At 41.0% G+C, this 27,626-nt stretch overlaps 1 protein-coding gene across 1 annotated transcript in view; it reads right to left on the reverse strand.

Moving 5' to 3' along the window:
* LOC125227564 (muscleblind-like protein 2) overlaps window positions 1–27,626 on the reverse strand; it is an 85,944-nt gene that overhangs the window by 3,288 nt on the left and 55,030 nt on the right. The window contains 1 exon segment of the mRNA XM_048131906.1: window positions 1,047–1,214. Coding sequence (XP_047987863.1) covers window positions 1,047–1,214 — 168 coding nt within the window.

Here is a 27,626-nt window from a genome sequence, read left to right on the forward strand (position 1 = left end):
TGGAGCTTTATGCGGATCTAGTGGTTGCGAGGTACGTGGAAGCGCTATCTGCGAATAAGATAGGACGTGAGGGTGTCAGGAGCAGGACGTGGGGAGGTGTAGTGGCTGCGGCGGCGACGACGGCGTTACCTGCGGGGCGAGCAGGGCGAGACTGATCGGGTCCAGCGCGGCGATGTGGCTGGCGGCCGCGCCCGTGCCGCTCACGCCGCCCACCTTACACAAAACCACACAAACACGCTACTCATCGTGCGAGAGCCGGCCCGCAGCGCCCAGCCGCGTCCGCGCCGCCTCGACGTCACCCCGCGCATCGCATACGCAACTATTCAACTACTAGGTTAGTACATCGACCCAATTTAACAACACAAGGACGAACGCAAAGAGGGACGCCGAGGGGGGTTGGCTCGCGACTTCAGCGATAGTGTGAACAGTGAGGGAATGTACAAGTAGTTAGGGTGATTAAACCAGCGTAAGGTAACCTTATACCCATTTCATACGCGTGTAAGTTTGGAGAGCAGTCATGCCACTTAAGAAACGAATTATACAAACATGCTCAAGCAGTGTGGAGCGATCGGCCGCCAGCAACAAAGTTTAAGTTGTGCCTGGGTTTTATACAAACATTGCAAAAGTATTGCACACTCATTCATTACTTTGCCAAGATTTAAAAATCGTATTCAAAACTTGGAAAGAGTGCTGCAACGATAATGACTCAAATAATAATGTTTCTGCATAGGTAAATTTAAACTTTTAAAGAACTTGTTACAACTATTCTCTACTACGAATTTTATATTGAAGAGTAATTAGACATACTTACAAGTATCTAGCCTTTCATTATTTAAAAATATGACACATAAAAAGAGGCACAACTTAAACAAACAAGAGTAGGTATCTAATAAAAGTTCTACGTGATTATAATCGCTTAAAAATTACGGAATAGCAGTACACCGAAAGCATCGTGTTGCGTGCAGTGAGTACAGTCCGTATTGAGGACCGATCGCTCAAGCATTTAAAGAGTAGTCAGGGTTGGGGTGCAGAAGGTAGGTACTGACCACGGTGGGGACCTGGCCAGGCAGCACCTGGCCCGGCGTTAGCCCCATTTGCTGCATTAGGGCGTTCTTCAAAGCTAAGTGGTTTCGGCCGTTGATCAGCAGCTGGTCCTTTAGATGCTGGGGCGGGTGGAAGTACTTGCAAGGCGGTTTCTCTCGGTTACACCGACCCTGAAACGTTAAATAATATCCATGTTATTACACGTTGAACTTCACATCAATATCAATGGGTTTTCGTCTTGACAAAATCCATACAACGTAATGTTTGGTAACACGATCCAATATGCCGTTTTTGCTACCTAAGTGGAAATCGGGGGAAGATAAGGTTTACGCGTCTCAGGTAAGCGATACTTCTCGGCTCTAAGAAAAGACGAAAATGGCGGACCTCATTCGATATCATTCCGATAAGCAATAATGTATAACGGGACGGCGATGGCGCCGGCGGTCGCAGTTTCGGCTCAATATCGGCCGGCGTGCGGAAATCCCTCCATGCATCACAATTGCTGTGAGCCAGGCACGTAGCCATCAGAAATCCTCCACTCGATTTTTCCTTATAACCGCGTCTTAGGTGGTGTCAGATACTTGCGAGGCGGGTGAGGGCGGCGCGATTCGCTCGGCTCACTTTCGGCGTCAATGAGGCGCGAGATAATTGCCTTTCGGAATCGAAGCCCTCCGCAGCACCCGTCTGCGATGATTTATTTACATCCGCGTAATTAACTGTCGCACTACGTGACGGGAAGAGCCGCGCTGACGGCTTATCGTTGCACGCCGCCCGCGAGCCTCTTGCACCATATTTTATTCAATGAAAAAACGGAAAAGCGCTTATCGCTCTTTCAAAGTAAATACAAACAAACACCATCTGAATATTCAGTATTCCAGTCACAGCGCCTGCTGATAATGTCCGCATGATTTATAGTCTTTTGTAAATATTTTTATCGTTTGTATCTTTTCTAAACCGTACCGAGTAACTTTGGTTTAAGAACAAACAGAAGCTCAACTCAATCTTTGGCGACCGGTCGGATCGAAGGCGAGCGTGTTCCAAATTTCTCAGTTATTAAACTTCGGCGATGCGTGCTAGAACTAGCTGGTAGAAGCAGTCGGCTGCATTTAGATTAACTTGTTACTGGCAGGCATAATGTTAGTTGGACGGTACTCCCACAGTTAAGCTCGGGATAAAGTTATTACTTCCTGTTACTCCGCGTCGTCTACTTTAACCGAGTTTCGATTCCAAGCTACCCATTTGTGAAACTTAAATGGGTGATCACGTTTCGATCTTAACTATGATAAGTTAAGGGATCTATGAAAATGAACTAAAGACTGATTATTAAGCTTTTTGTTCGGTATTGATGAGAATGTATTGGGGGATCAGAGGCGGAAGGCTGGTGCATGCAGGTGTAACGCAGCGATTAGCGTGACGGATGTCCACGTAGATACAAAATGGCCGCGTCGCACGAGATGAATGGCCTACACTGCGCCACCCGCGCCCCCTCGATGTCCCGAGCTGCCGTTCCCGGTTCCCGTTGCACATATTACGGCCAATTAAATGCTCTTCGATTACTTCTCTATTTATCAATCAGATTTTTAACCGACTTCAAAAAAGGAGGAGGTTCTCAATTCGACTGAATGTTTTTTTTTTTATTTTTTTGTATGTATGTTACTCGATATCTCCGAGAATTGTGGACCGATTTTCAAAATTTTTTTTTTGATCGTACGGGTATAACCCCGAGATGGTCCCATTGGCACCAAGTCGGCGTCTGATGATGGGATCCTGGAGAAATCGAGGGAACTCTTCAAATGTTACAGGCACATGTAATGTTTTTAGTGTATTTTTCAAAGGTACACCAGTATTTACGCCTGATGGTAATAATTTTATGTGGCTGAGCTGATGATGGAAGGTCAACTCCTCAACGGTTAGGAGTTAAAGGATAATTCTTTCACTAGTGTGCATATATTCGGACTGATGCATATAATATCAATAGGAACCACTAAAAATCAACAAATAAACAAACTTTTTAACAAAAAATAAAACCGCCTTCAAAAATAAGCGCGTTACAAAACACGGAGAAACTAAAAAGCAAAAAATAATAAACCTTTGAATTCAGATTTCTTATCGTATTGCAATAATCTAAACATCCAAATTATAAACAAATCAATTATTTTTGGAGTCGGTACCAGCCTGCGTATGGTTGGGTGGGGCAAATAGGCAATAGCAAGGCGACGAACAGGTCTGGTACCGACTACAAAAATAATTGATTTGTTTATAATTTGGATGTTTAGATTATTGCAATACGATAAGAAATCTGAATTCAAAGGTTTATTATTTTTTGCTTTTTAGTTTCTCCGTGTTTTGTAACGCGCTTATTTTTGAAGGCGGTTTTATTTTTTTCCGCGCCCCGGATCAGTTAGCGGTAAGAAGCTCGAATATTTACGATAAATTTTTGTTCGGTTACATATAGGTATATAATCAAGACATATTTATTTCTTGTAAATATTTCGAGACGATTGTGATAAATGTATCTACGACCCGTTTACCGGTGCAAAGTATTTAAGATAGAATAAATACTTCTTCCTAAGTTAATAAAAAGTAGTAAGACATCAAAAGATACGCTCGTGTAAAACCATAAGGATTAAAACAAATCTAAGGGCAACCTTTCAATATGCCCTATTTGCTAAAGGGAGATGGGAGGGTTGAACGGGCGCGGGGTGGACAATAGCATCCTAAAACTAATAACATTTTTGTGATAGTGGAGGAGCAAACCGGGCACTCTTCCCTTGCCTTATTCTTTATGACACAACAATGCATACTTGCAGTTCATAAAAGGGTTGCTAAAATCTTATACGAAGTCCCTCGTTTTAAAGATTAATACGTTGAAAAGCAAATCGCCAGCAACGAACGATAAGTGGAAATTGCTAATGACGAAGAATGCTTGACTTCGTACGAAATGTAGTAGTACGCGAGTCTTTAAAACTTGGCACCTGGCTTTATTCGGCGCTTGATTACAACAAAATGACTTGAATGAGCTCCGCGCTGGCCTCTTGTTACCGTTGTGCAGTAAAGCGGCGGAGAGCACTCGGGAACTATGACGTGTATAACGAACAGCCCTCGCTTCGAGGAGACCGGCCCGAGGCACACGCCAACTCCCTCGTTCGAAAAGACACCTACAGTGTCTACTAATTGCTTCTCCTGCTGCAAGACATGGGTAAGGTTAACCTTGGGACAACGTCATCTTTAAATTACATATAACAATATAAGTGTAAGTATTTGCGTTAAAATGCACTTATCTCGTGACGCTGCGTGTTAATCCTATTAACTGTCCAGACAGTATATCATTAAAATCAATCGACTTTAATCACTACTGATTAGTCGCGCAAACAAATCGACGAGCCAAATAGGATGTCAAGAATGTATGTTGGGCGAGGCGAGCAGTCGTTAATCGATCAGAGCGTTCGATCACGATTGATGGATTGGCGACACGCTGTCGGCGGCGCGGTCACGCGAATCCACGCATCGCAGTATCGACGTACGCGCAGCGCTATTTATCGGCTATTTTACTATTGGCTTCGTCGCGACAAATCGACACACGAGAAAACAATGGGCTAGCTAACAAGCAGATGAATGACATGATACCGTCACGCCGGTATCTCGAAGCCCACTTGTACGCTGAAGACGGTGCCAAAAATAACCGTCTAACAGGGACAGACGGGAATAGAAACGGCCGGTGAGCCGTGCCAATTCCTGTTGGAGAGCAGGTAGCGTGCCACGTGGCAGAGTCCAGCTGGAAGCGTGCCGTTATGCCTATTATGTAGTTTACAAAATACTAATGCCTATTAATAGCTGTACGATGCTTTCAATATTGAGGAAAACAATCGTGCAGGGTACACAGAATGCATATTTATTAGCGATTTATCCCGTTGAAATGTATCTTTTAGCACATTGTTTTACGGACATTACATGTTTAGATTTAAATATGATTCTATTATAAGATGTAGGCGACAGGCGTAGGTAAATTTAATATGTTTACCTATTTAACGATGTAAATAAGTAAGCATTTTCGATGAAGTTCCGATGGATCAGATTATCGAAAAGGTTTCTTCAAATCGTGCAATAGAAGGTAACACGATCACAAGCCGAGATCCGGTCCCGGATGCCGCAAATATTTTTTTCCTGACAAGCCAAAGCGAGGGAAAGGTGAAATCTAATTTGCAAAAATTTGTGGCTAGGAATGGGAATTAGGTAAGCAAAGTCAATTCTGAAAGTAAGTAGAATTTGAATTTAAAATGATTTATAGAGGTGCAGGGGAGTGGCTAATGAGGCGTCACGCGGGAGGGGCGCGTGTTTACGCCTCGCGATCGCCGCGCACTTTTTATTTTGGTCTCTAGGCGCCGCCCCGTGCGTGCTGCTAACGCAACGACGAGCACGCCTACACAATACAATACAAACACTCATAAACCATCACTGCATAAAAACCTTGTCTATTGATATTTCCTAACAGCAAATACCAACCCGAACCGAGCTAAACAACCGGCAAGCCTCCTGGAATGAAAACCGCACTTTCGTTTATGGAACCCAGTAACAATTATTCTTGCGAAGTTCCCAACAAGTTTGCGCCAGGGTGCCAAGCTTAACGTTAAAATATGCATTCGTGCACGGAGTTATCTCGGCCACTTTTACCGTCCGCGCCGACGTGAGAGCGCGGTCAACCGTTGTTTATCCGTGCTATAATATTAGCACGATAGTTTTAAGTTTCGAAGTGAAGGTCCGGTCAATAAGCGCCTACACTACACTAAGAGTTTAGTTTAGACAGAGCTCTAGCTCTCGGGCTTAAGCTGATGTTAGGTGAGTGGCCATAAAACAAGTGGTGGGTTGAGGATGAGGTCGGGCCCAGGTTGGTCGGTGGCGAGTAATGTAGAGGCAGGTCGGCACGAGTGTGAGATTAATGCAACGGAAGTAGGCGCGACCTCTCCAGGTGTTTCATTAAATTGCGCGCGGCGCCTCGACGGCCGGCCCGGCGCGGCGCCGCTCATTCGGCCTTTATGAACGCTGCTAGCTCGAGGGTCATTCGCTTAAGAACGCCTGCGCCACTTTGTAACAGCCTTAATGAATCTCGTTACTTATAGGATCGCGTAAATTGCCTGTTTTACTAACGTGGAGTCAAGAGAAAAATCATTAGGTCAGCGACCGTGCTGACGTAGTAAAATGCTATAGCGGTTCAAAATAGAGTGCTTTCCCTTTAAGGCGGCACGGATATTTTAGCAGAAGTCGAGTGCCGCGGGTAATCTCACTAATTAAGGTAATAGACAAATTAAAGCAACGAATTTCACAGGTATTTTATACTAATTGGAACCCCGCGAGGGTGAAAACGTGGCTGGGGCCGAAGGAAAATAGTTTTCGTATTTAACCTACCTAGCGAATTCGAGAAATATCATAACATTGCAGAAAATCACAGAAAGACAACGTAGTAAAATAATCCAGTAAGTCAGAAAAAGAAATCATCAGAGTATAACGACGCATGGTACTATCTCAGAGTACAACGACGTGTCTTCGATCAGTTCCATCTAAGTAAAGTGAAATATAAATATGTAATTGTATATTTGACAAAAGTAGCAGGAGATTTGTATTAAATGGAAATTTCTGCACAATGAATAATTAGGAGTTAATTACAACTTGAGCCCTCTTGGTTCCTTGAAATCACAATAATAAAGTTTTCGCAACAGCATCTAGACCGGCATCGTACAAATAACAGCGCACCCTCAGGCGGACACGGTACCGAGTGCACCAAAGGGTTTCATGAAATTAAACGTGTGCAAGTGCCTCAGATGCAATCTCGCGAAATAAGCGGGGAAGCAAGGCCGTGCAGTGTACGTAAGGTAAAACGATATGGAGCGACGTTGGTCCGGGTAACCAGTTTAGTCGTGCCGTTGGAGTAATTAGACTGAGCAGCTAGGAGCCTGCTCCACGCGCTGCTCGCTTTATCTACCTTCGTCTTGCTACCGTCTAATACATGACTTATGTGGGATACAATATTTACTTAGTACGAATAATCGTTGGAATTGTATAGATGGATAGTTTGGTTAAGTTTAAAAATAAACAAATAAATAAATAAATATTATTATGATTAAAATAATTACAAGCATACATAATGAACGCCTCCTTGAGTTCCCAAGAAGTAATGTAGGAAATGTTTTATTAAGAAACGCGATTAACCATGCAGCGCTGCATCCAAGATTAGTAGCAAGGCGGTTTTTCTAAAGAAGAAGCCTTATTTAAATTCAGCCTGTATACATTATTTATTAGACTTCACTTTTGACTTCAGACACTAAGCATTTGTTATATTCCACAGTCGTATCTTCACAAAGGATTCTAGCACGTAACGGATTTTCATTTTAATAAATGTGAAGTTTCTTAAGTGTCATCTGAAAACAATGAACTGAAACAAGGTCTACAGAAACGTGACATTCATTTTGTAGGAAAAATTGTTAAGGAAAATTGGAGAAAGCAAAGACCATAAATTGACACAGGGAATGAAAGGGTTGAAAATAAATCTTGGTAAGCCCTACCGCGTGCACGCGGCAACATTTTTATTATAAACTCGTAAAGAAGGCTTAGTTTTACCGCGGGAGTACCTAAAATAACACAACAAACAGCCCAAGATAAAAGGCGGTAACTGCGAGAGCGGCCTAACTACAAAATAAAGAGCTTTTACTACGTACGATAAGGGAAGTTTAAGGGGAGTTTTCGGGGTGCGGGTCGGGCCGATAAATTGGGCGGCACTTAATTATGATCTGGGACGGCATCTTGCAGGCGGCTAATGTCCCGGACTCGTTTAATGCGCGAACTTGTTGTCTCAGCTCCGGCGGGCGCGATAAATCTCCATCTGCGGCCCGTGCGAGTCCCGGCCCCACCTTCGCCGTGCCTGGTCACTACTCTCACTACACTGTGGCACTGCCTCGACCTTCACTATCACTACCTAACTCAAACCACTTTACTGATTACTTTAGGCTGGAGGGAAGTTGGTCAATAATATAAATACATTTAATTACTACAATTTCGTGTGCCAACGTTTTTACCAGAGGAAAACTGCATTCATGTAATTCTATTTATTGCAAATTGATAAAGATAAAAATTGTTATTGATAAAATAAATATCAGGTAACACAATTTATGAGATCAAAGAAGTTAAAAATGAGGCGAGCGTTTAAACATCCACTCAAAATCATAACATCAAAAGTAAGGGATCGAAGGGGCTCTCTCACACCCCTTGCGTCGAACCTCGGAGCCACGGTCAAGTGCGTACCTACAGATTGCGCGGTTCTTTTATATTAATCTTTATTAAACGCACTTTCACCTAAGTGGTATAATAATTTGGGTACAGTTTTATGTAAGTAGTTCGTGTTGAGCCTTATGATTGTAGGCGCAACACGATTCAAGGTTTTCGTTTGGCGGATTGGCAGCAACCCTTACTAAGTATGGGTGATTAGGTGGGGCATTACTATAACATATGGGTGAGTGAGTACATCAGGAAGTGGTAAGTACGTTATTGCATCGTATTACGGTAATGTTCGGGAGGCCGGCAGCGACAGCAGTCGGCGCCGCATTATCTAGGTATAATTAAAGCGGCCAAGACGCCGGCGAGACGTTACGCCGCCCTAACGACTTTTATGGCGTATGTAACATTGCCGGCACATAAAATAAATGTGCCGCCTCCAGCGCCCCGATATAGCACAGTATTCCCAGATTAATCGCCAAAATGTTTGCTTTCACGCTGTACGACTGCCGTATTCCGTCGTCTAAACGTAATGAGGTAAATATTGAAGGGTGTTATATTTTTTCATGTATTAGGGTCACAATGCGAGGGAAAGTAAGTTCATGTTAAAGTCGACGTTTTGCTGAATACCTTAATAAATATTCGCGTTCTTTTATGTGTTAACTCGTCGCAAGTTTGTAGGTTTGTCCAAAGATCGCGTCGTCGCCGGACTGCCCGGAGCCGTCATTCAAATCTTTATATGTATGTTCACATTAGCTTTATAGGCGACGGGGAGCTTTCTCAGGCGTTAGCGGCGCCCGAGTGCACTTTTATTGAGGATGAAATACCGTAATTGCCACTCGACGCCAAGCCGTGACTGACGAGTTTTGTACGTGCTAATTGTGTCATCTCATGTACGTAAACTTACAGTGCGCTGCGGATGCGGGCAAGTGGTGTGCTAGTTTTTAACACATTTTCTGATATTAAGGAAATTAGGATGTCTTCGAATTACTGCTAATGTAAATGTGTCGAATGTTAATAGAACTACGCTTTTATGGGTTTACGATGTTAGAATGGTTTGTGTTTGTGCAAATATGAACGTATGTTAGTACCAGAAATATGAATAAGAAAATAATACGCTTAGTATTGAGTAATGTAAGCTTATACAAAAATTAAGCTATACCATAAGTAGGGAAATATTCAAAACAATAACCGCTTTTCATATCTCAATCCCCAAACAGCCATAATCTTGACAAATGACGGTCCTTCGAGTGTAGTCAGCACTACGGGCCGCACTGACAAAGCCCCAAATAAACTGACGCGGACACATAAATAAGCATATTCGATGTTTTATTGAGTGGAGGAAATATGTAGGAAATAGTTTCCCGCGTCATTACGAGAGCCATCGATCAAAGACCCAACAGCAAAGCTTTTCGTTTGCGGCCTTCGAACGCCTATAGGCCCAATTACAAAAGCAAAAATGACGTATATTTTAAAATAAAATACCAAATCCTTCTACAGGTGGTATAAATTGACCCAGATTGTCGAAATTAGGGAAGGTTTATAAAAAAAATGAGGTCGTAATTAAGAGTGGTATCAATAGTTTGTTTGGCATGGTAGCATGTTGTGTTGTGGTGGTAGTGTTCGCGTGGTGGTAAACGGTGATGGCGCGCGGTGCGGCCGCGGCCGCCTGCACGATATCTGCATCGTGGGGCGGCCGCGGCGCGGCGCCGGCGGGTCTGGCGACGCGGCGGCGGCGCATACATCAGGCACGCGACCTCCCCCCACCTCCCACCAATTATCATCGTGATTTTTCCTTTTCAACGTTATTTCGTACGAATTAAAGATACAAGTCGTTTGATTGTACCATTCCCAATTTTTTAAGGAAAATTCAAAGTCGAATGCTAAATGAAACGCCTGGTAATCTGGTTTTACGTGACTAAAAAACCGGCCAAGAGCGTGTCGGGCCACGCTCGGTGTAGGGTTCCGTAGTTTTCCGTATTTTTCTCAAAAACTACTAAACCTATCAAGTTCAAAACAATTTTCCTAGAAAGTCTTTATAAAGTTCTACTTTTGTGATTTTTTCATATTTTTTAAACATATGGTTCAAAAGTTAGAGGGGGGGGGACGCACTTTTTTTCCTTTAGGAGCGATTATTTCCGAAAATATTAATATTATCAAAAAACGATCTTAGTAAACCCTTATTCATTTTTAAATACCTATCTAACGATATATCACACGTTGGGGTTGGAATGAAAAAAATATCAGCCCCCACTTTACATGTAGGGGGGTACCCTAATAAAACATTTTTTTCCATTTTTTATTTTTGCACTTTGTTGGCGTGATTGATATACATATTGGTACCAAATATCAGCTTTCTAGTGCTAACGGTTACAGAGATTATCCGCGGACGGACGGACGGACGGACGGACGGACGGACGGACGGACGGACGGACGGACGGACGGACGGACGGACGGACGGACGGACGGACGGACGGACGGACGGACGGACAGACAGACATGGCGAAACTATAAGGGTTCCTAGTTGACTACGGAACCCTAAAAACTGGGATTCGTAAAAACTACGAATTAGTAAAATAATGACCTCAATGCAAACTACCAATTTTTAAAAACATAAGGGAAATATAATTATAATGGTGATTTACTGAACTACCTACACTATTATTTATCACGTTTTGTTTAACAAATGAGTAGAATAGATACTACGCTAGATAGTAATAGACTCATTTAGGTCTGTCGTATAATAAAACCATGAATCGATAGAATTGCAACTGGTGTAGTAATGCCAATAGGATCGCAAGATAATTTGCGCTCATGACTCATCGTAATGTGTACTACGAGGGTAATAATAATCGCAATGTGTAAATAAACTTTACACTTATATCTATTCTATAATAAATATGACTAAGAATATTAAGCTGCATAGCTTAAGTATATTAGCAAATCATAAGCGGTTATTATATTCTTATGCATATCATAGCACCGCCTGCAGGCAAGCACGGTTGCGGTGATAAATGTAAAAACATCAGGCCGTTCCTATCACACTCTTTGTAAGTGCGATAGGGACGGCCAGATGTTTTTATCATTTATCGCGCGACCATACTTGCCTGCCTGCGATCGCGCATTATATTATATTTATTTCACCCGGTTAGAACTTTACTAGATAGCGAAGCGGGCGATCGTTCGATCCGGCTCATAATTAACGTTTCTAATTACAGTCTCTACGAAAGTTTTAAGATTTACTGCGACAAAAGGGCGAGGATTTTTAACTAAATCAAGAGCGCGTTGCTATCTTGGCCTAAATTGCTTTTTAAATCCTTTGGACAGGTGACAAAGACAGGTTGCTATTAGCATGTTTGGGCGACGCTATAGTTTAATTAACTTTAGGGCGCTTGTATACGACCGTTTCTTTTTTCACTGAAAAAAAAAGGGTTTTGTTACGCGTGTACCTCTAGAATTGTATGTTTCTACTGACGGTTCCATGTTCCACCGAAGTAAACAAGGCATCGTAGACGAGCTGCCCTTACACGCCCGACTACAGCTACGATGCTGGCGTCGTCGGTCGTAGCCCGTAGCGGGTATCTACTGACCGTAGAAGGAATCAAAACGATAACTATGCTGTAGGAGTCCTAATACTGTAAGTTGTTCTAATAAAAATACGTTTTCTCAAACATGCAATGAAATATTGTCTTTACGTTCCTTAAAATGAGCTGGGAAGAATCGCTTTTTGGGCGCAACAACTCAAGAGGACTGTAAAGGGATTTCATATTATTTTTTAGGCCTAGGCCTGCAAAGTAACTTTTTTTATAATATATTGTCCTTTAGAGGATTTTTTTTTATTTCATTGTATGTTTGAGAAAAGCACTATACATGCCTCGGCTCGAAAACGGATTCCCGGCCTCGTATCCTATCCGGCCTCGCTCGCACGCTCGCTCGGCCGTATATACCCACTTGGCCGGAAATCCTCATTTTCCCGGCCTCTGATGTAATGTACTATTTTTTGTTTAGATTTTGTGACTTAGAATTTAAGATTTACCACTAGTTAAATAATAACAATTTGATTGCGAACTGGGCAAGCATATTGGATTGAAAAGTAGGGTTTTCTAATAAAAAAGCTAGTAGGACAACAAGCCGAAAATGTATATTGTCGTAAGATGCGACGCTACGTTCTTAGCTCCGTTAAATTGTCAGGCTATTAGATAGGTTAATTCCATTATCGGGCCTTCATCACAGCCGTGGCAGAGAACGGGCAATCGCCATGCCGCGTTCGTTCGTGAAATGCTGCATATTGATATTGGAGTTGACAGCGTTACGAGCGGATAACGCGACGACACTGCAACGGGGAAATGAGCCAGGGCTGAAACTGAATAGCTACATATTTAAATGAAGCTATTTAAACGGATTTAAATCCAATTATACATGTATATTGCTTGCCTGGCCGATTTGAATATTATACATATTATATAGTATATATTATATTATTGGGATATTTGTCATTAAACTATTCGATGTGATAATTTAAGTGAAAATTTGCATTGATTTTTCAATATTACTAGTATATGTTATATGTGAAAGGATAACGTGGTGATAGTAATATTAATTTTACGACAAGTGCATGCATGTACATTAAAAATAGTTCTAGGTAGTGCCTACACGTAGAAAGGACTTCAAATGTGTAAAACACTAGGTACTAAATACTAATTAGAATTGGTGAACGGTAAACTAGCAGCGTAATATTCATATTGTAGATTTTACCCTTTCTATAAAGGTCCCTGTTGACGACAGATCATATTACCCATAGCAAATTTACACCGGTCAGAATCAGAATATAGGTCTCTATGTACCTATAAATATTTTAGAAGTTTGAGTGTCACGAACCATTGTCACGATCACGATTAGTAAGACTTACCTACATAAAAGAAAAATATTATGTAACATTTTCAATTTAAACGGACATCGACTACGTTGGAGGTGCGGCATGCATGTGTCAAATAACAAAGGCCTCATAAGCCTTTAAAATCAGAATTTCCTTTACGCGTTTCAGTGACAAGGTATATTTATTTTAAATTAAATCGGAATATATTCCTCTACGTAAAGCTCCTTTGGAAGTTTCTGTGTCACGAACATCTCTACGTGTCTACGTCACAGACATATTGTACAAAAACACAAAAACTTAAACAGCGCTACGTCAGAGGTGCTGAATAGCATCCGTCAACTAACAAAGGGCTCATAAGCGTTTAAAAGCAGAACATCCTTCGGACGTTTTAGTGGCAAGGTACACATTGCTGCACCGGCCGGCCATTATCCTATGCAAATCCGGATTTCCCAAATATCGTGCGCCGCCGCGGGCCGCGCCGCTATCGTGGCTATTAATAACGCCGCGTTACAAATAGAGCCTCCGGAACTGAGCCGTTTAGGCCAACTGCCTAGGCCTGCCCACTATGCTCTCTAATACCTTACACAACTTTGAACTTTCGCGTTTTGTAAACATATTGTTGAAGGACATACATGACATAGACGGGAGTAAAATATCAAATCGAGGTAGATAGGTTTGTCACAAAATAAATATACGTCATAAAGCTACAGTGATATATTTTAGCAAGAGTCTACACTTACCTAAGTCATACATTTGTAGGTAATTTTAATGAAACGCGGCATAATCTGTCTTCTTTAGAAAGAAAATAACACCGTTATATAAATTTGTAACTGAACTTTGTAGCGACCATGAATTTCCAATTAAGATAGCGTTACCCTTCGCATCGCTCCACTTTAAAGACACGCTAATCTCACTAAACAGGTTAGCCAAATGAAGGGAGCAGACCACCGGCGCGAGGTCAGAGGTTCAGGTCAGGTCGGGGCGGGTCAATCACTGAAAATAATCCCTTAATACAGCCCGGTCATCATTCGCGGTCGATACATGCGATTGGACAGCGAAATGAAGAAACGCAATTACCGTCTGGGGAGAAATAAATAAGTACGTAATATTAGGGTGAACACTTACAGGCGTCGCGTTATATTAGTGGGCGGGCGCTTGCGGCTCCAACACCGAAGTTAACAGGAAAAGAATGGAGCAAACTGCTTGCACTCGCTCCATACTTACTAGTTTTTCGACGGGCGAGCGTTGTGGATAATTAGATTAGTGGCCGCCGCAGACCGACGTGAACGAGTTTCTTTTACTATTCTTTAATGTCGGAGTTTATACCACAAGTAGAAAATAAGGAATTCTAAAACCTTTTGAAAAAATCGCGTTCATTTCTTTCTGACAGAGTTTGAAAATGGAAAACGTTTAAATAGAAATCTTTTAAAAGATGGAAATTCACACAAAAGTCACAATGAAATCCTTACCCAATTTTGAAAAAGACAGTTTATAAAATCCAGTAAGGGAGTGACACGTTCGCACAGGAAGGCTGTTAACCCAACAGTGGGCCTGTCGCGACGGTCAGCCACGGCTACAATTTAATTAAATATGGCTTCAGATTAACTCGCCGTAAGGCTTCGCACAATGTAAACTACACTGTTTCATATTCTTACCTTTCAATAATGACTCGTATACCTATTCATATAACTTAGTATGTATAATCTTCTTACTACATGCGCATCGATTGGACTTGCACAGTACACTTACTATACACAGTAAGGAATAAATATTTAATTTTCATAAAAAACACGGCCAATTATATATTATTGTATTTTATGAAAAACAACTATTTTAATAAAAATACTTTTTTCTTTGAAATATCAAATGAAAGTTACATATCGAGCACGGCCCACGCGCATTACTTTTACAAGTTCTTGGCAAATAACTTATAAATCGTACAATCTAGACTTATTACGAAAATTATGCGGAACGTTGTGTTCATAACAACACATGCGGTCATTACACGCCATCATTTGCTCACTTACCGCACTGGTTTAAATCAGTGTTTCAATCATAATTAATCACCGTGGCTCCAATAATTACGGACTATTACCTGAAACAAAAAACATTAAAACATTAGTCAAGTCTGGGCGATTTGTTTACCCCGAAGTCAATTAGCCCAAACAATGTCGCTAATAATGATAACAGCGTCAACAGTGACGAATCAAAGTTACTCCGGTGGAAAGACTTGACTTTGATAATAATGGGGTTTCGTGGAAGAAGCGGTGGTGTTATGGGGTCACGAGCGGGTAGGGGTGGTCGGGGAGCGATTGTTTTCTATGATAAACACCGGCCGCCCGCCGCGCCATCCAGACTCGACGCTAATTAAACAACAACGGAGAAAATTAATTTGATTGTTTCGGAACCGAGCCTCATTGTTCGATGCCTACGAACGGGTTACCTCGGAAAAATGTTTAACTTGCGCCTCTTAAATCCGTGATGGAGAGCGTTTTAACTTAGTCACGTTCTATTTAGTTAAAGTAACGCCACGCGAGCGGCGACGATGACGCGCCAGAATAGACTGGAGTATAAGTGACGCCGAGTAACGAAAAGCCTTTTAAGTGCAGTCGGTCGATGGAGGCCGATCATTTTTAGGAAATGACTTTGACCATTGGGGAGTTTTCATTGTGCCTTTTATTATATTTTAATCCATAGAAATAGTGATAAGTTTCCAATAAGGAGGATTTAACGAAAATTCGCTCAAACACAAATCGGGGGAGATAGCTCATCATGAGTTGATCCTAGAGATTTTCTTTTAACTAGAGTGTATATCTGAACAGAGGACGAAAAACGTAAACATAGATTGTGCATATCATTATGTCATGCGAATGTCATAAAACAAACCAGAATCGCGCCCTAGTTAATGTTATTTCGGTAGCAAGTGTGTGAGCCGTTCAAATCTGTCACGTAGTGTACATGACGTGTATGTGTCATTGATGTCGGTAATGGTAAGTAGGTGGCGGTGTCGCGGACGCAGTGACAAATGACGGGTGCGTGACGGCGCGAGCGTCGCGCGGCCTGCCATGGGATCCACTTGCCCACGAGATGGAACCTTAGACGTTTCAATCTCGTCATGTTTTGCGCGGTTATATAGCCTTACGGGGCTTAGGTAACTTAGTTTCAGAAACACGAGTTTAAACATTGAGCAATGTCAGAATTGTGATGTTTTTAAAAGTTTTACATGGTTTTTATTTTTTAGGTAACTTATCACTATCAGTTAGGTATTCATTAATCACTTAAGAGACAGATAGTTATTTATTCCAATTTAATTAGGTTTATCACAATTATTAGTTATAGGTGGAAACGCGGTTTTAAAACACATCACCGGAACTTTTGCGATAAGTCCTTAAGAGCATCATATAAGTAAGTACTATAAGAAGTCATGCAAAACGTGTCAGCGTGTCACTTATATTAATTTTGCATTACGAATCTATTTTTTTTTATACCACGTCGGTGGCAAACAGGTATACGGCCCGCCTGATGGAAAGCGGTCACCGCAACCTATGGACGCCCGCAACTCAAGGGGAGTCCCGTGCGCGTTGCCGACCCATTAGAAACTTGTACACTCCTTTTTTGAAGGACCCCATACTGTAGTTCATCGGGAATACCTCGTCAGGGAGCTCATTCCACAGCCGGAGCGTTCGTGGGAGGAAATTCCTCTGAAACCGTACGGTGCGCGACCATTTAGGTTGTAAGGTGTGTGGATGAGCGCCCTGTCGATGGCGAGCGGTGCGATGATGAAAAGTGGTCGTTGGCATCATGTCAAACAGTTCTTCAGAACACAACCCATTGTACAGGCGATAGAACACACATAAGGAGGCGAAGTCCCTCCTTAGACTTAAGGGTTCAATACCGCCCGTGAGTTTGGGATCGTCGACAACTCGTACAGCGCGTCTCTGGATCGAGTCAAAAGGGTCCAAGCTGGTATCCAGGTGCTCCTGCCCAAAGGTGACAGCAGTACTCCATGCGGGGTCTAACTTGCGACTTGTACAAGAGCAGTCTTTGCCCCGGAGTAAAGTATCCCCTCGCTCTATTGAGCACACCGAGCTTTTTGGATGCCACTAAATATATTTGAGCGTCAAATTTTTGAGTCGACATTTTATTGCATTTGCAACATAAACGAGGATTGATGTGTCAAGGATCGGACCCTAATGAAGCCTGCCATGCGTGCCTTAATGAGTCACCCTCTCGCCCTAATATCAACTCCATTGAACCTTCTCTTCGTGTCTTGGTCAGCTGAAGCAGCTTTTTAGGGTTCCGTAGCCAAAATGGCAAAAACGGAACCCTTATAGTTTCGTCATGTCCGTCTGTCCGTCTGTCCGTCTGTCCGTCTGTCACAGCCGATTTACTCGGAAACTATAAGTACTACAGTGATGAAATTTGATGGGAATATGTGTTGTATGAACCGCTACAAAATTATGACACTAAATAGTAAAAAAAAGAATTGGGGGTGGGGCCCCCATACATGTAACTGAGGGATGAAAATTTTTTTTTTCGATGTACATACCCGTGTGGGGTATCAATGGAAAGGTCTTTTAAAATGATATAAAGTTTTCTAAAAAACATTTTTCTTAAAGTGAACGGTTTTTGAGATATCAGCTCTCAAAGTCGTAAAAAGTATGTCCCCCCCCCTCTATTTTTATAACTACGGGGTATAAAATTCTAAAAAAAATAGAGGTGATGCATGCTAATTAACTCTTTCAACGATTTTTGGTTTGATCAAAGTATCTCTTATAGTTTTTGAGATAGGTTGATTTAACTGTAATTTTGGCAGGTGTATAAATTGACATAATAAGTTTATTATATTTGCTGCTACGGAACCCTTTGTGCGCGAGCCCGACTCGCACTTGGCCGGTTTTTTTAATTTCCACTAAGTGTTTATTGGGTCCAGCCCAATAAACACTAAACAGTTGTCATTTCATAAATATGTTATAAGTACTTGACCTGCCTTAAAGGAAATCATAGTACCTACCTAATAAAAATGTAGAAAAGTAAATGGGATATAGGGCTTATCAGCATCCTTTCGCGTAGTGTATAGGAGGTAGTCTATTCGCGGCACAGAGTCGCGGCACGATCAGTTGCCCCAGTATCGTCTTACAACCCCCTCGTGTATGAACCGTCTCATGTCATTATTAATGACTAACTGTAATTAAATACGCGAGATATTCCAAGGAACACATGTTTCATATGATCCGATCCCGTGAAACAAGATATCAACGCGCAATTTATATTGTCTAAGTGTTTACATGACTTACAGAAAACTGTGAGTTTGCAAGGAGGTTAAAAAGTAAACGCATGTGGCAGGAATGTATAAAAGTTTTTATTAAAGGCTACCAATAACTTATAATATGATGAAAACGTCTTAACGTATACGTTAACATACGGTCTACGGGAAAGATGGCAGTTTTCCTGAAAATTTTTGATTCACCTATTAGGTGCGAAATTGAATTTGGAAACTCAACCATGAGTTGGCGTGGGGCTGCGGGAGTGCGGGCCGAGCAAAAACTTTAATGCGTGCCGTTCGGTATGGAATGACAAAGATAGTGTTGTCCCAGTACTGGGGGCCGATTTTTGAGTCTCACGGCGTTCGAATTCAGAAAATTGTCACTGAAAATAATAGGCAATTCACCGTTTTCAACCGATATTTTAGTGAAAGTGAGACTCAAAAATCGGCCCCCTGATCTCGATATTATTTCCCAGCTGTCATATGTTACTTCGCTCAGACATGCATGTTTTTATTATCCCAATTAAAATCACCAGTGTTTACAAAATGTCTGGATAAACAGAGGAAAAAGTGGACGGACTGTGTAGTATGAAACGAAGTCAAGTGAAAAAAACCGGTCAAGTGCGAGTCGGACTCGCTCACCGAGGGTTCCGTACAAACTTTCAATAGTTGAATCATCAAAATGTTATTCATAGAACTCTACAGATTTGACTAAATCCCTCAAGACTCAATTTCCCACATAACAAGTAATATTTTAATATACAATTTTATTGTTAGACAACGTCCAAATAAAATCAAGACAATTCGACTTCAATAGTTTACGACTTACGACATGTCGCAAGGACGCTCCTGAACCGACCTCATTATATCAGGAAAACGCGATGTAGGAAATGAGCGTTCAACGTACAGCGACATCTATCGGCAAATTGAGTAAACTAATGCGCGCGAGCTAGTATGGAGGATGATTTTTATGGAATAATTGTTTATTGCGTGAACCGATTTTAACCATTTTTCCTCTATTTGAAAGCAGGTAATTTCATTGTTATTTTGTTAAAAAATACAGGTACAATAAACACCCGCAAGGGTGTTGAAATTGAAAATGTAAATCTGAAAGGTTTTTTATAAATTAAAAAAAGTTTTCAAGATACGTGTACGATTTTATTTTTCCTGTAATGTTCATTATAATAGCCATGTTTGGTGAAAATTTCATAAATTTATGTTGGTAAACTTCGGAGATAAGGGGGGGAACGGTATTTTTTTTTACATTTTCCTTCAAAAAACATTTTTTTTTCCAAAACCAAAAAATTATAAAAAATAGTTTTGATATGTACAGTTTGAGCTCTTTCTAACGATACCCCACTTGACCTAGTTACTTGAAATTTTCAGTTTGCCCCCCTTTCATTTTGGCCATTTTCTATCATTTATATTAATTAATTAATAAAAAAAATCTTTCAACTTGTAGAGGTTCACAATGTTTATAACTATTGCAAATTTCATATCGATAGCATAAGTAATTCTCGAGATATTTAACAATGTGACAGACGGACAGACAGACGGACAGAGTCGCACCATAAGGGTTCCTGTTGTACCTTTTTGGTACGGAACCCTAAAAACAGATAATGGGTGAATGAGAGGTGTAGAGGAACGCAGACTCCAAATAAATCGGATAAGGGTAAGCGAAATGATGTTGATGTCCAGAAAAGAAACACAAGTCAAAATACTTAATTCGCTTAATACTTAATGAAGGAAGAACCATATTCATAATTTACGGCCATGCTGTTATTTTCTGTAGTATTTCCTTAACTGGGAAATACTGTCTGCGAATATTTGACACGGCACATCACTACACATGCGGCATTCGACTCGTTCGGAGGTATTTACGTGCCGCCGAACGGGGCCCACGAGATAGATTCCTGACAAACTTTTTGTTTACGTAGGCCCGGAATTGCTCAGAACACCGGCCCGTAAAGTAAATGTGTATTTACCTGGCTTAAGTCATTGTACCAACTGAAATAAAGAGGACATTGCGACGTAGTGAAAAGTCAAAATGGATAAAGTTATTCACATCAGTTGGCTATGGGTATGGTTGGAAAAGATACGGACTATACAAGTTATGGTTTTAGAAATATTATTGGAACCGATGAATGTTATCGGTAATAGCTTTTTTACAATAGGGTAATAAAACAATTCGCATCCGGTTCCGATTTCAGTACACTTGAGCTTTAAGCTCAATAATCTGGTTCCCATTCGCTTTTCTACATTTCCTTTAAGGCAGGTCAAGTACTTATAAACAAACCGCAAATTATAAAAAGGCATATTTATTTATGAAATGACAACTGTTTGGGTCCTACACTTGCTGGAAATAATAAAAAAAAGCTACTTCAGCAGACCAAGATACGAAAAGGTTTAATGGAGTTAGTAGGGCGAGAGGGTGACTCATTAAGGCACGCACGGCGGGCTTCATTAGGGTCCGATAAAAACGGCCTGCTGTCCAAAAGGGCTCGATTCGCAATTAACCACGAGAAACGCTGAACAAGTGAACACTACGCCTCTTAAATCCATTGCTTGCCGAACTTTTTTTTTCAAGAGTGAATGTGTGAACGCGTAGAAGTTGCGAGTCACAGAACTTAATTTAGATAGAAGAAACAAATTCATATATTTGTATAGGGGCCGAGCGTGTCAAATTTTGTACTGAAGTTGATTCTTGCCTGTAATTTTAAATATGTCTCAGGCTCTTGATTGTTCATAATTTTTGTGTTGTTGCAATTGAATATCACGTAACGAGGCATTTTTTATGTTTTGGTTGACTTCAACTTACAAAAATTGACGCCCGAAAGCTGCAAGCTGCGAGTAAAGACGGACAACTCAGTGGATTTCACTGAGTTCATTTGACACGCTAAGTAGATACGTTTGCTTGATCTATGGTATATATGACATCTGTGTTGCGAGTCTTGAAAGCTCAAATATAATGGATTTTCTATGAAGAGAACTTGGTAAAGGATGGGAATGCAAACAAAGAGCTATCTAAATCTTTCCTCCACCCGCGCCTGCCTGTTCACTTGTCTCGACAATTTAACGTCAATGTGCAAAGTTGCTTGCGGTTTTTGCCAAACGGAATGCTCTCAGTTCACCCTATCGAATCAAATGCTCCGTTAATGTATTTAGTTGAGAGCTTAAGTTAATTACAAAATAGTGACTTTACATGCTTGTTTAGCGGGAGTAAAAAAGGGACAATGTAGTAAAGCTGATGTGACATTTTTAGTAGGTAAATTACAGAGAGCTCTCGGGATCATTATGTGGGGGAGGAGGGGTTAAACACAATCGGAATCAAATTAAGTTCATTCAGTTGCGGCGGAGCGAGTTGGGTTAAGTTGATTCAGCGGTATAGCCGACACGTGCGGCGGGCGCCTGACTTCTGTCTGCGCAATAAGAATAAGAAATGAACCAATAAATTCCACATATCTACTAAAACATACGTAATTGAGTTGCTACCAAGGAACATAGTGACAAAAAAAATCAGAATTTTCCTCTTTTAAGACATGTAGGTTATACATCTGTCTTGAAAATTTGGTCGGTATTCATTTGAGGTTAAATGACTGTAAGTTAGAAAGTAGGATTGTGTCGAGGACATGTGTAATGGCAGAGAGTCCATTATACGGGAGGCGAGAGGCGACAATCACCGAATCCTCGCCGAGCGGCACTCGTCTCCCGCCGCCGCGTCGCGACTAATGAACTGAGTGAGCTCGCCGGACGATTATTTCGCTCCGTGTGCGCCGGAACTTACTACCGACCGGCGACGCAGCTTCCAAACGACCCATTAATATGCAAAACAAAACACAATTAATTGGGTTTTAAAAGTTAACCACCACTACGGTCGAGCTTGAATCAAAATTTATTGCGGAAAATATGAGTCTTCTCACTGGTGCATAACAATGGTTAATTTGAAATCTGCGGGCGAAGTGGGCTTAGCGATACATCAGGTTTGTCGCGCTATGAGACGGTTATTATGAAAACGTGGCGTCGGAATCCGCTGGGGGTTATGAGCTAAGCGATATGAACTTGCACGTCGAGAATGGATTGTCGAATATAATTGAAATATAGAGTCCTGCCTGTGCGCGGTCGTGCGTTGGCGGATTGGGGGATTAAAGTTGCAGCAGCAGTCGGCGCGGGAGCAGGTGGAACGCCTAGGGCTGCCAGCTGCTATGTCAATCACTGTCCTCGACTGGCCTAGACCTAAAGTTTAGTAAAACCCGAAATTGAGCACACAACCCTTAGTAATCCCAGAAACAGCTGTAATATTTCTGTGTGATAACAACTGAGTAGTTAGTATTCAGAACGATTTCCTATTTTATTTTTCTGTTGTGTAACTTAGAGAGAACGGGTAGTGTGGGTGAAGGAAAAGACCGTTGTAAACAGACAAACCGACAACCCTAATAACAGAAGGCAGACAACGGGGGTCGGGGGCCGCTGCACTGCGGCGCGGATCGGCTTGCCTTGCCGAACACGAATCGTTGAAAAATTGCACCGAACGTCTTGGAGACGCCCCTTGCATCGGCGGCGCAGAGCTGAGCTACATACAAATAAGGCTACCCTTGCGTTCACGGCCCGCAACGCCTCGCCCGCGCAATCTAATATCAGGGCGGACTTCAACGACTGTGTAATCTTCTAACGACGACTTATTTTAACTCTTAACATGAGCTTTTCATGTATTCGCTTTCTTATATATTTATCTTTATTTACAATTATTGAAATAGCGAACTAAACTATCAACTACTTAACGACTAGATAACAAGACATGTCATGTCATCTGATCATGTGACAGATTAATTTCGCCTCCACTGTATATCAATTAAATATGTAACATGCAATTAGACGACTAAACCTATACTAATAGATAGTGATAGGTATAGCCTATTTCATTACGATTGAAACAAACAACTTCAAAACCGATATCTCAGACCAGCCGGAGGCAAAGGAAGGTCGCCAGGGATAATATTGCTACAAAGCGCAAGTTTAGCAATGACTCGGCGATTCCGCGCGACGTCGCAACGTCGCAACGCAAAGCATCGAGACTTTATCTTTGAAATATCAAAATAAGATTATTTTATTTTGTCTGTTACTAGCGACAAGCATCGTTTGGTTTTATACCATCAATGGAAGTATTTTGTTTAGGTTTTTCAATAAGCGTACGGGAAATAAACCTCCTAATAACAATCGAAATGAACGCATCAATCCGTAAGTAAAGGCTTCAAGTGAACAGTAAAGTTTATTAAAGGTCCGGCAAGCTTCGAGTGCCGGGAGCCGAGCAGGCGACCTTCATAAAACAAACTTTATGACAAACAATAACATTTATTACATAGCTGAGCATTAATGTGTAGTCCATTTACAGCTGAGCGTCGCGGCGGCGCCCGGGCCCGACGCCCCAGCATTGTTGGCCGCGCCGCAAACATCTTTTGAGGTATAACTTACCCCAGTGATGCCACCAACTTTATATTACAAAGCGTATAATCCTAATAAACGACAATGCTATTATTATAAATAGTTAAAATTTGTTGTTGACAATAACTTATCCTAACTATCGTTGCGATGGAGCGTGTAGAATTTATTTTCACGACGTTATATCTTCAATGAATAAACTAAATTCATGTTTTTGTCGTTAAAGCAAAATAGGTTTATGTTTTCTAAACAAGAGTGTACCGAGTGCGATCCCTGGATTCCGGGGCTTAGGACAATGTGTGCGAACCCCGAGTTACTCTAACCGGAATAAAATTTTATATAGAGCATTAATACGTGACAAACGACTTGAACGACATGGCTATCCTCTTTCGAGACCCCTGAATAACGGAACTTTTACTAGCAGGACGTGGAAAATTAAATTACATATGTACGAATTTTGTTGAACATAACTGCGCTACATGGCTCTAATTAAGCAAATAATACTGATGCATCACTAAATCATAAAACAAATGAAGATAAAAAAGTACGATGTAAATCATATATTTTGTACCACAGCCAATTTCATTGCGGCGATGACAGATTTCATCAATAAAGCTCTTGAGAGATAACAATATTTTTGTATGGAGAGTTTTAACAAATGTCAGCAATTGGTACAAAATCAAACCACGGTCAAATATTAACGGCTAGAGTGAATTTCAATGATAAAATAATACTAAGCCCTATGTCTGGCGCGTTGATAAGAATTTAATATGTCATGCATTCGGAGGACGGGGGATTGTACAAAGCCACTGGAGGACATGTGTCAGGCGGCGCTCGAAGCTGCCGTTTTTGCCAGTCTAACTTGCTGGTCAGTAGGCATTTAGCTTTAATTCAGCTATAGTTCAGTTGGATAAACAAGAATATGATTAGATATTGCTGCACACATATAAATTTAAGCGTAAGTAACTTTTTCATAATTTTCTGTGATCTGTTTTTCAATAGTGAATAACAATTGTAATTTTCCTGGTAATTTCGTGTTGTTGCGTAAGTTGCGTTGCAAAAGACCTACTACTCTATTTGTTAATGAAGCTTTTACTGAGTTAGATAGTCATAACAAATACAGTGCTAAACAACAAAGTTACAAAATAAAATTCTAATAGCGTAGCTTAAAAATACAAGTTAAAATAGCCCGTCTCCGGACTATGCTTAAATAAAAATGAGGGTCGAAGGAAGTTTTCGCGGATTCCAGGGAATAGGTACTCTCGTTTCCTAGGTACGGTCATGTAGCACGCAAGCAGCATGTAGCGCACTAAGTAACTCGTAGTCGTTAGCATAAGTGGCGATCGCCCTCGAGGGGGCCGTTTGCGCGCGCGCTGCCAATTACGTGCCGCGTCGCGTTGCTCGGTGCTCCTATTCCGGAATATTATCTCGAATGACCCGTGATGCATTGACCACGTACGATGAAGATCTTGGTCTGGTCGGCAAATGTAACATAATGTTATTATTTTATAAAATTTTTCACAGGTTAAGAAACTTGGGATGTCACCGGTCGCCGCTGAATATCCAATTAACATCAGTTGGCTGTACACACAAGATATGTGGACATGTGGCTAAAATAACTTATACAAATTATTGTCATTTGTTATCCATCTTGTCGCGAAAATAGTTACTTATTATAATTGCTCGCAAACACATGTATAACTTTCAGTCATCTCACGATAGATATTTTTGAATGTTTAACATAGATACTCAAATAGATATCATTCCTACATTAAAGAAAAATAACTAAGTAGAGTGCGTGTCAGGACGTTGCGTAAACTGAAGAGGCCGGTTCGAATGTGTTACTTCCTTCGTGTATGAATTGTATGATAACTATTTTAGTGGGAATACTTAATTACTTAACGACATTGTGTTTACAAATGAAATATATTTCATAAAATTATTTGATTTGTTCCCTATTTTTCTGGTCCTACATTAGCAACATTGATTCTGTAAATCATAAACTATTCCACAGACATTTCAAATATTTCTTCGCAAAATCATATTAGCACCAAGTACCGAGTACCGCCCCTATTTACCGCCGGCACGGAGTGCTGCATCGATTGCGTTTACGTGTAATGGTACGCAATAGTCCGTTCGTAATGTACGTAATAGTGACGGCTGGGAGTCGTCGATGCTCATTTGCGTATCTAAGTGGGCCCGCGGAGGCCATTAGCCGGCTATCGAAGGCGTCGTTACTGGAGTAGCGATAAGGGCTCGCCCGACACTATACATTCGCGAAGTGGAGACGTAGGCGATGTTGGTAGCAGTTAGCGCTAATGTTTTACCAACGTTTATTAAAATTATTGCCGAATGGTTGTTATGAATATGGAAAACGGGACAAAACGTTTTGGGCATGTTACGTTATGGTGATGATGTCCTCCCAGACGTATCCGTCGACGGCGACATTCCAATAAACTTTATTTTTATTAAATTAAAAAAGGGAATTAAATTTCATTGTTTTGTTACGTGCATGAGAGCGAACGTGTTGTTGTTTTTTTTAAAAGCTCCATAAATGTTATAATATCTCGTATCGTTAATTTTAATATATTAATTTTACGAGCTGTCTATTATGCTCAAAGAACAATAGTGAGTCACAAAAATATAGCCAGCACAAAGGCGGCAGTAATTATCAGTCATATTCCAATCCCTTTTACTGGCCGTATCTGCCGGGAGTCTTCCGGTGTTAAAGTGTCTGAGCACAGATTTACACTTCACTCCGGTAGTAGGTGAGGTAAACCGCGCGGTGGGTTTCAGTAAAGGTGCAAAAGCTACATTAAGTCATGAAGTTTATTATTTTGTAGTCACTGCAACCAAGAAAACTTCATATTTAACGCGAAAAGTTGAAAACCTATTGAAGTCAGATAGAATTGCCTTGCTAAACTATGCGATGTTGAGCAGGATAGACTAGACACGATTTTTGGCTTCCAATTCTAATGAGGAGTCTTTTGAAAATAGCTTATTTCTCTAAGAAAACCATATAGGTAGAAATAAACTATTCTGAAAAAAACATAATCAGAGTATTAACCCCATCGAAAATAAACCCTATTAGAAAGAAAGGCGTTAAGTTCGAAAAACACACGCACACACACACGTTTGAAAATTGTAAGTAGTTATTTTGTACTAGTCAATTTATAACAATTATTCAAGCAACATTTCAACAAATTTAAAATCTCATCACGAAGATTATGACTGTACATACATATACACGAACAAGTGGCCACACAAAGTTCTGTGTTCGCTCTTTAAAGGCTGCTTTTCTGTTCATTCTTCTTCAGTTAAATTAATTTTCCATATTCAGGAGGCAACTTGTTGGAAAATGAAAAACTTTGAAGTCTATCTGATTGAAGTAGGGACAGAGATATTTTTGCTCATTGCTTATAGAACTCATCGTTTTCTTTTATAAAAAGATGATGGTTTTTATCGTCGCAAATATGATTTTTAAACTTCCTACCGTGGGTAGGTACTTACCTACCAAGTTTTAATCAATACAAATTATATTATTTGGTGATTACCATTACGCAAGAAAGGATTTATGGAGGTCAATCCATATGAGGTAAAACTATAATCGCATTGGTTTCCTAAATGGTTGCGATACGCCATCGCCATCGCGGAGTTTTGTCGTAGATTTTAACGAGATTGCCGGCAGTCGGCCCCGTAGCATCGAAGTTGAGGCGAAGCACAACTTTACAACTTATTAAA

This window comes from Leguminivora glycinivorella, chromosome 6 (assembly GCF_023078275.1).
Source record: "Leguminivora glycinivorella isolate SPB_JAAS2020 chromosome 6, LegGlyc_1.1, whole genome shotgun sequence".
NCBI classification, from domain to species: domain Eukaryota; kingdom Metazoa; phylum Arthropoda; class Insecta; order Lepidoptera; family Tortricidae; genus Leguminivora; species Leguminivora glycinivorella.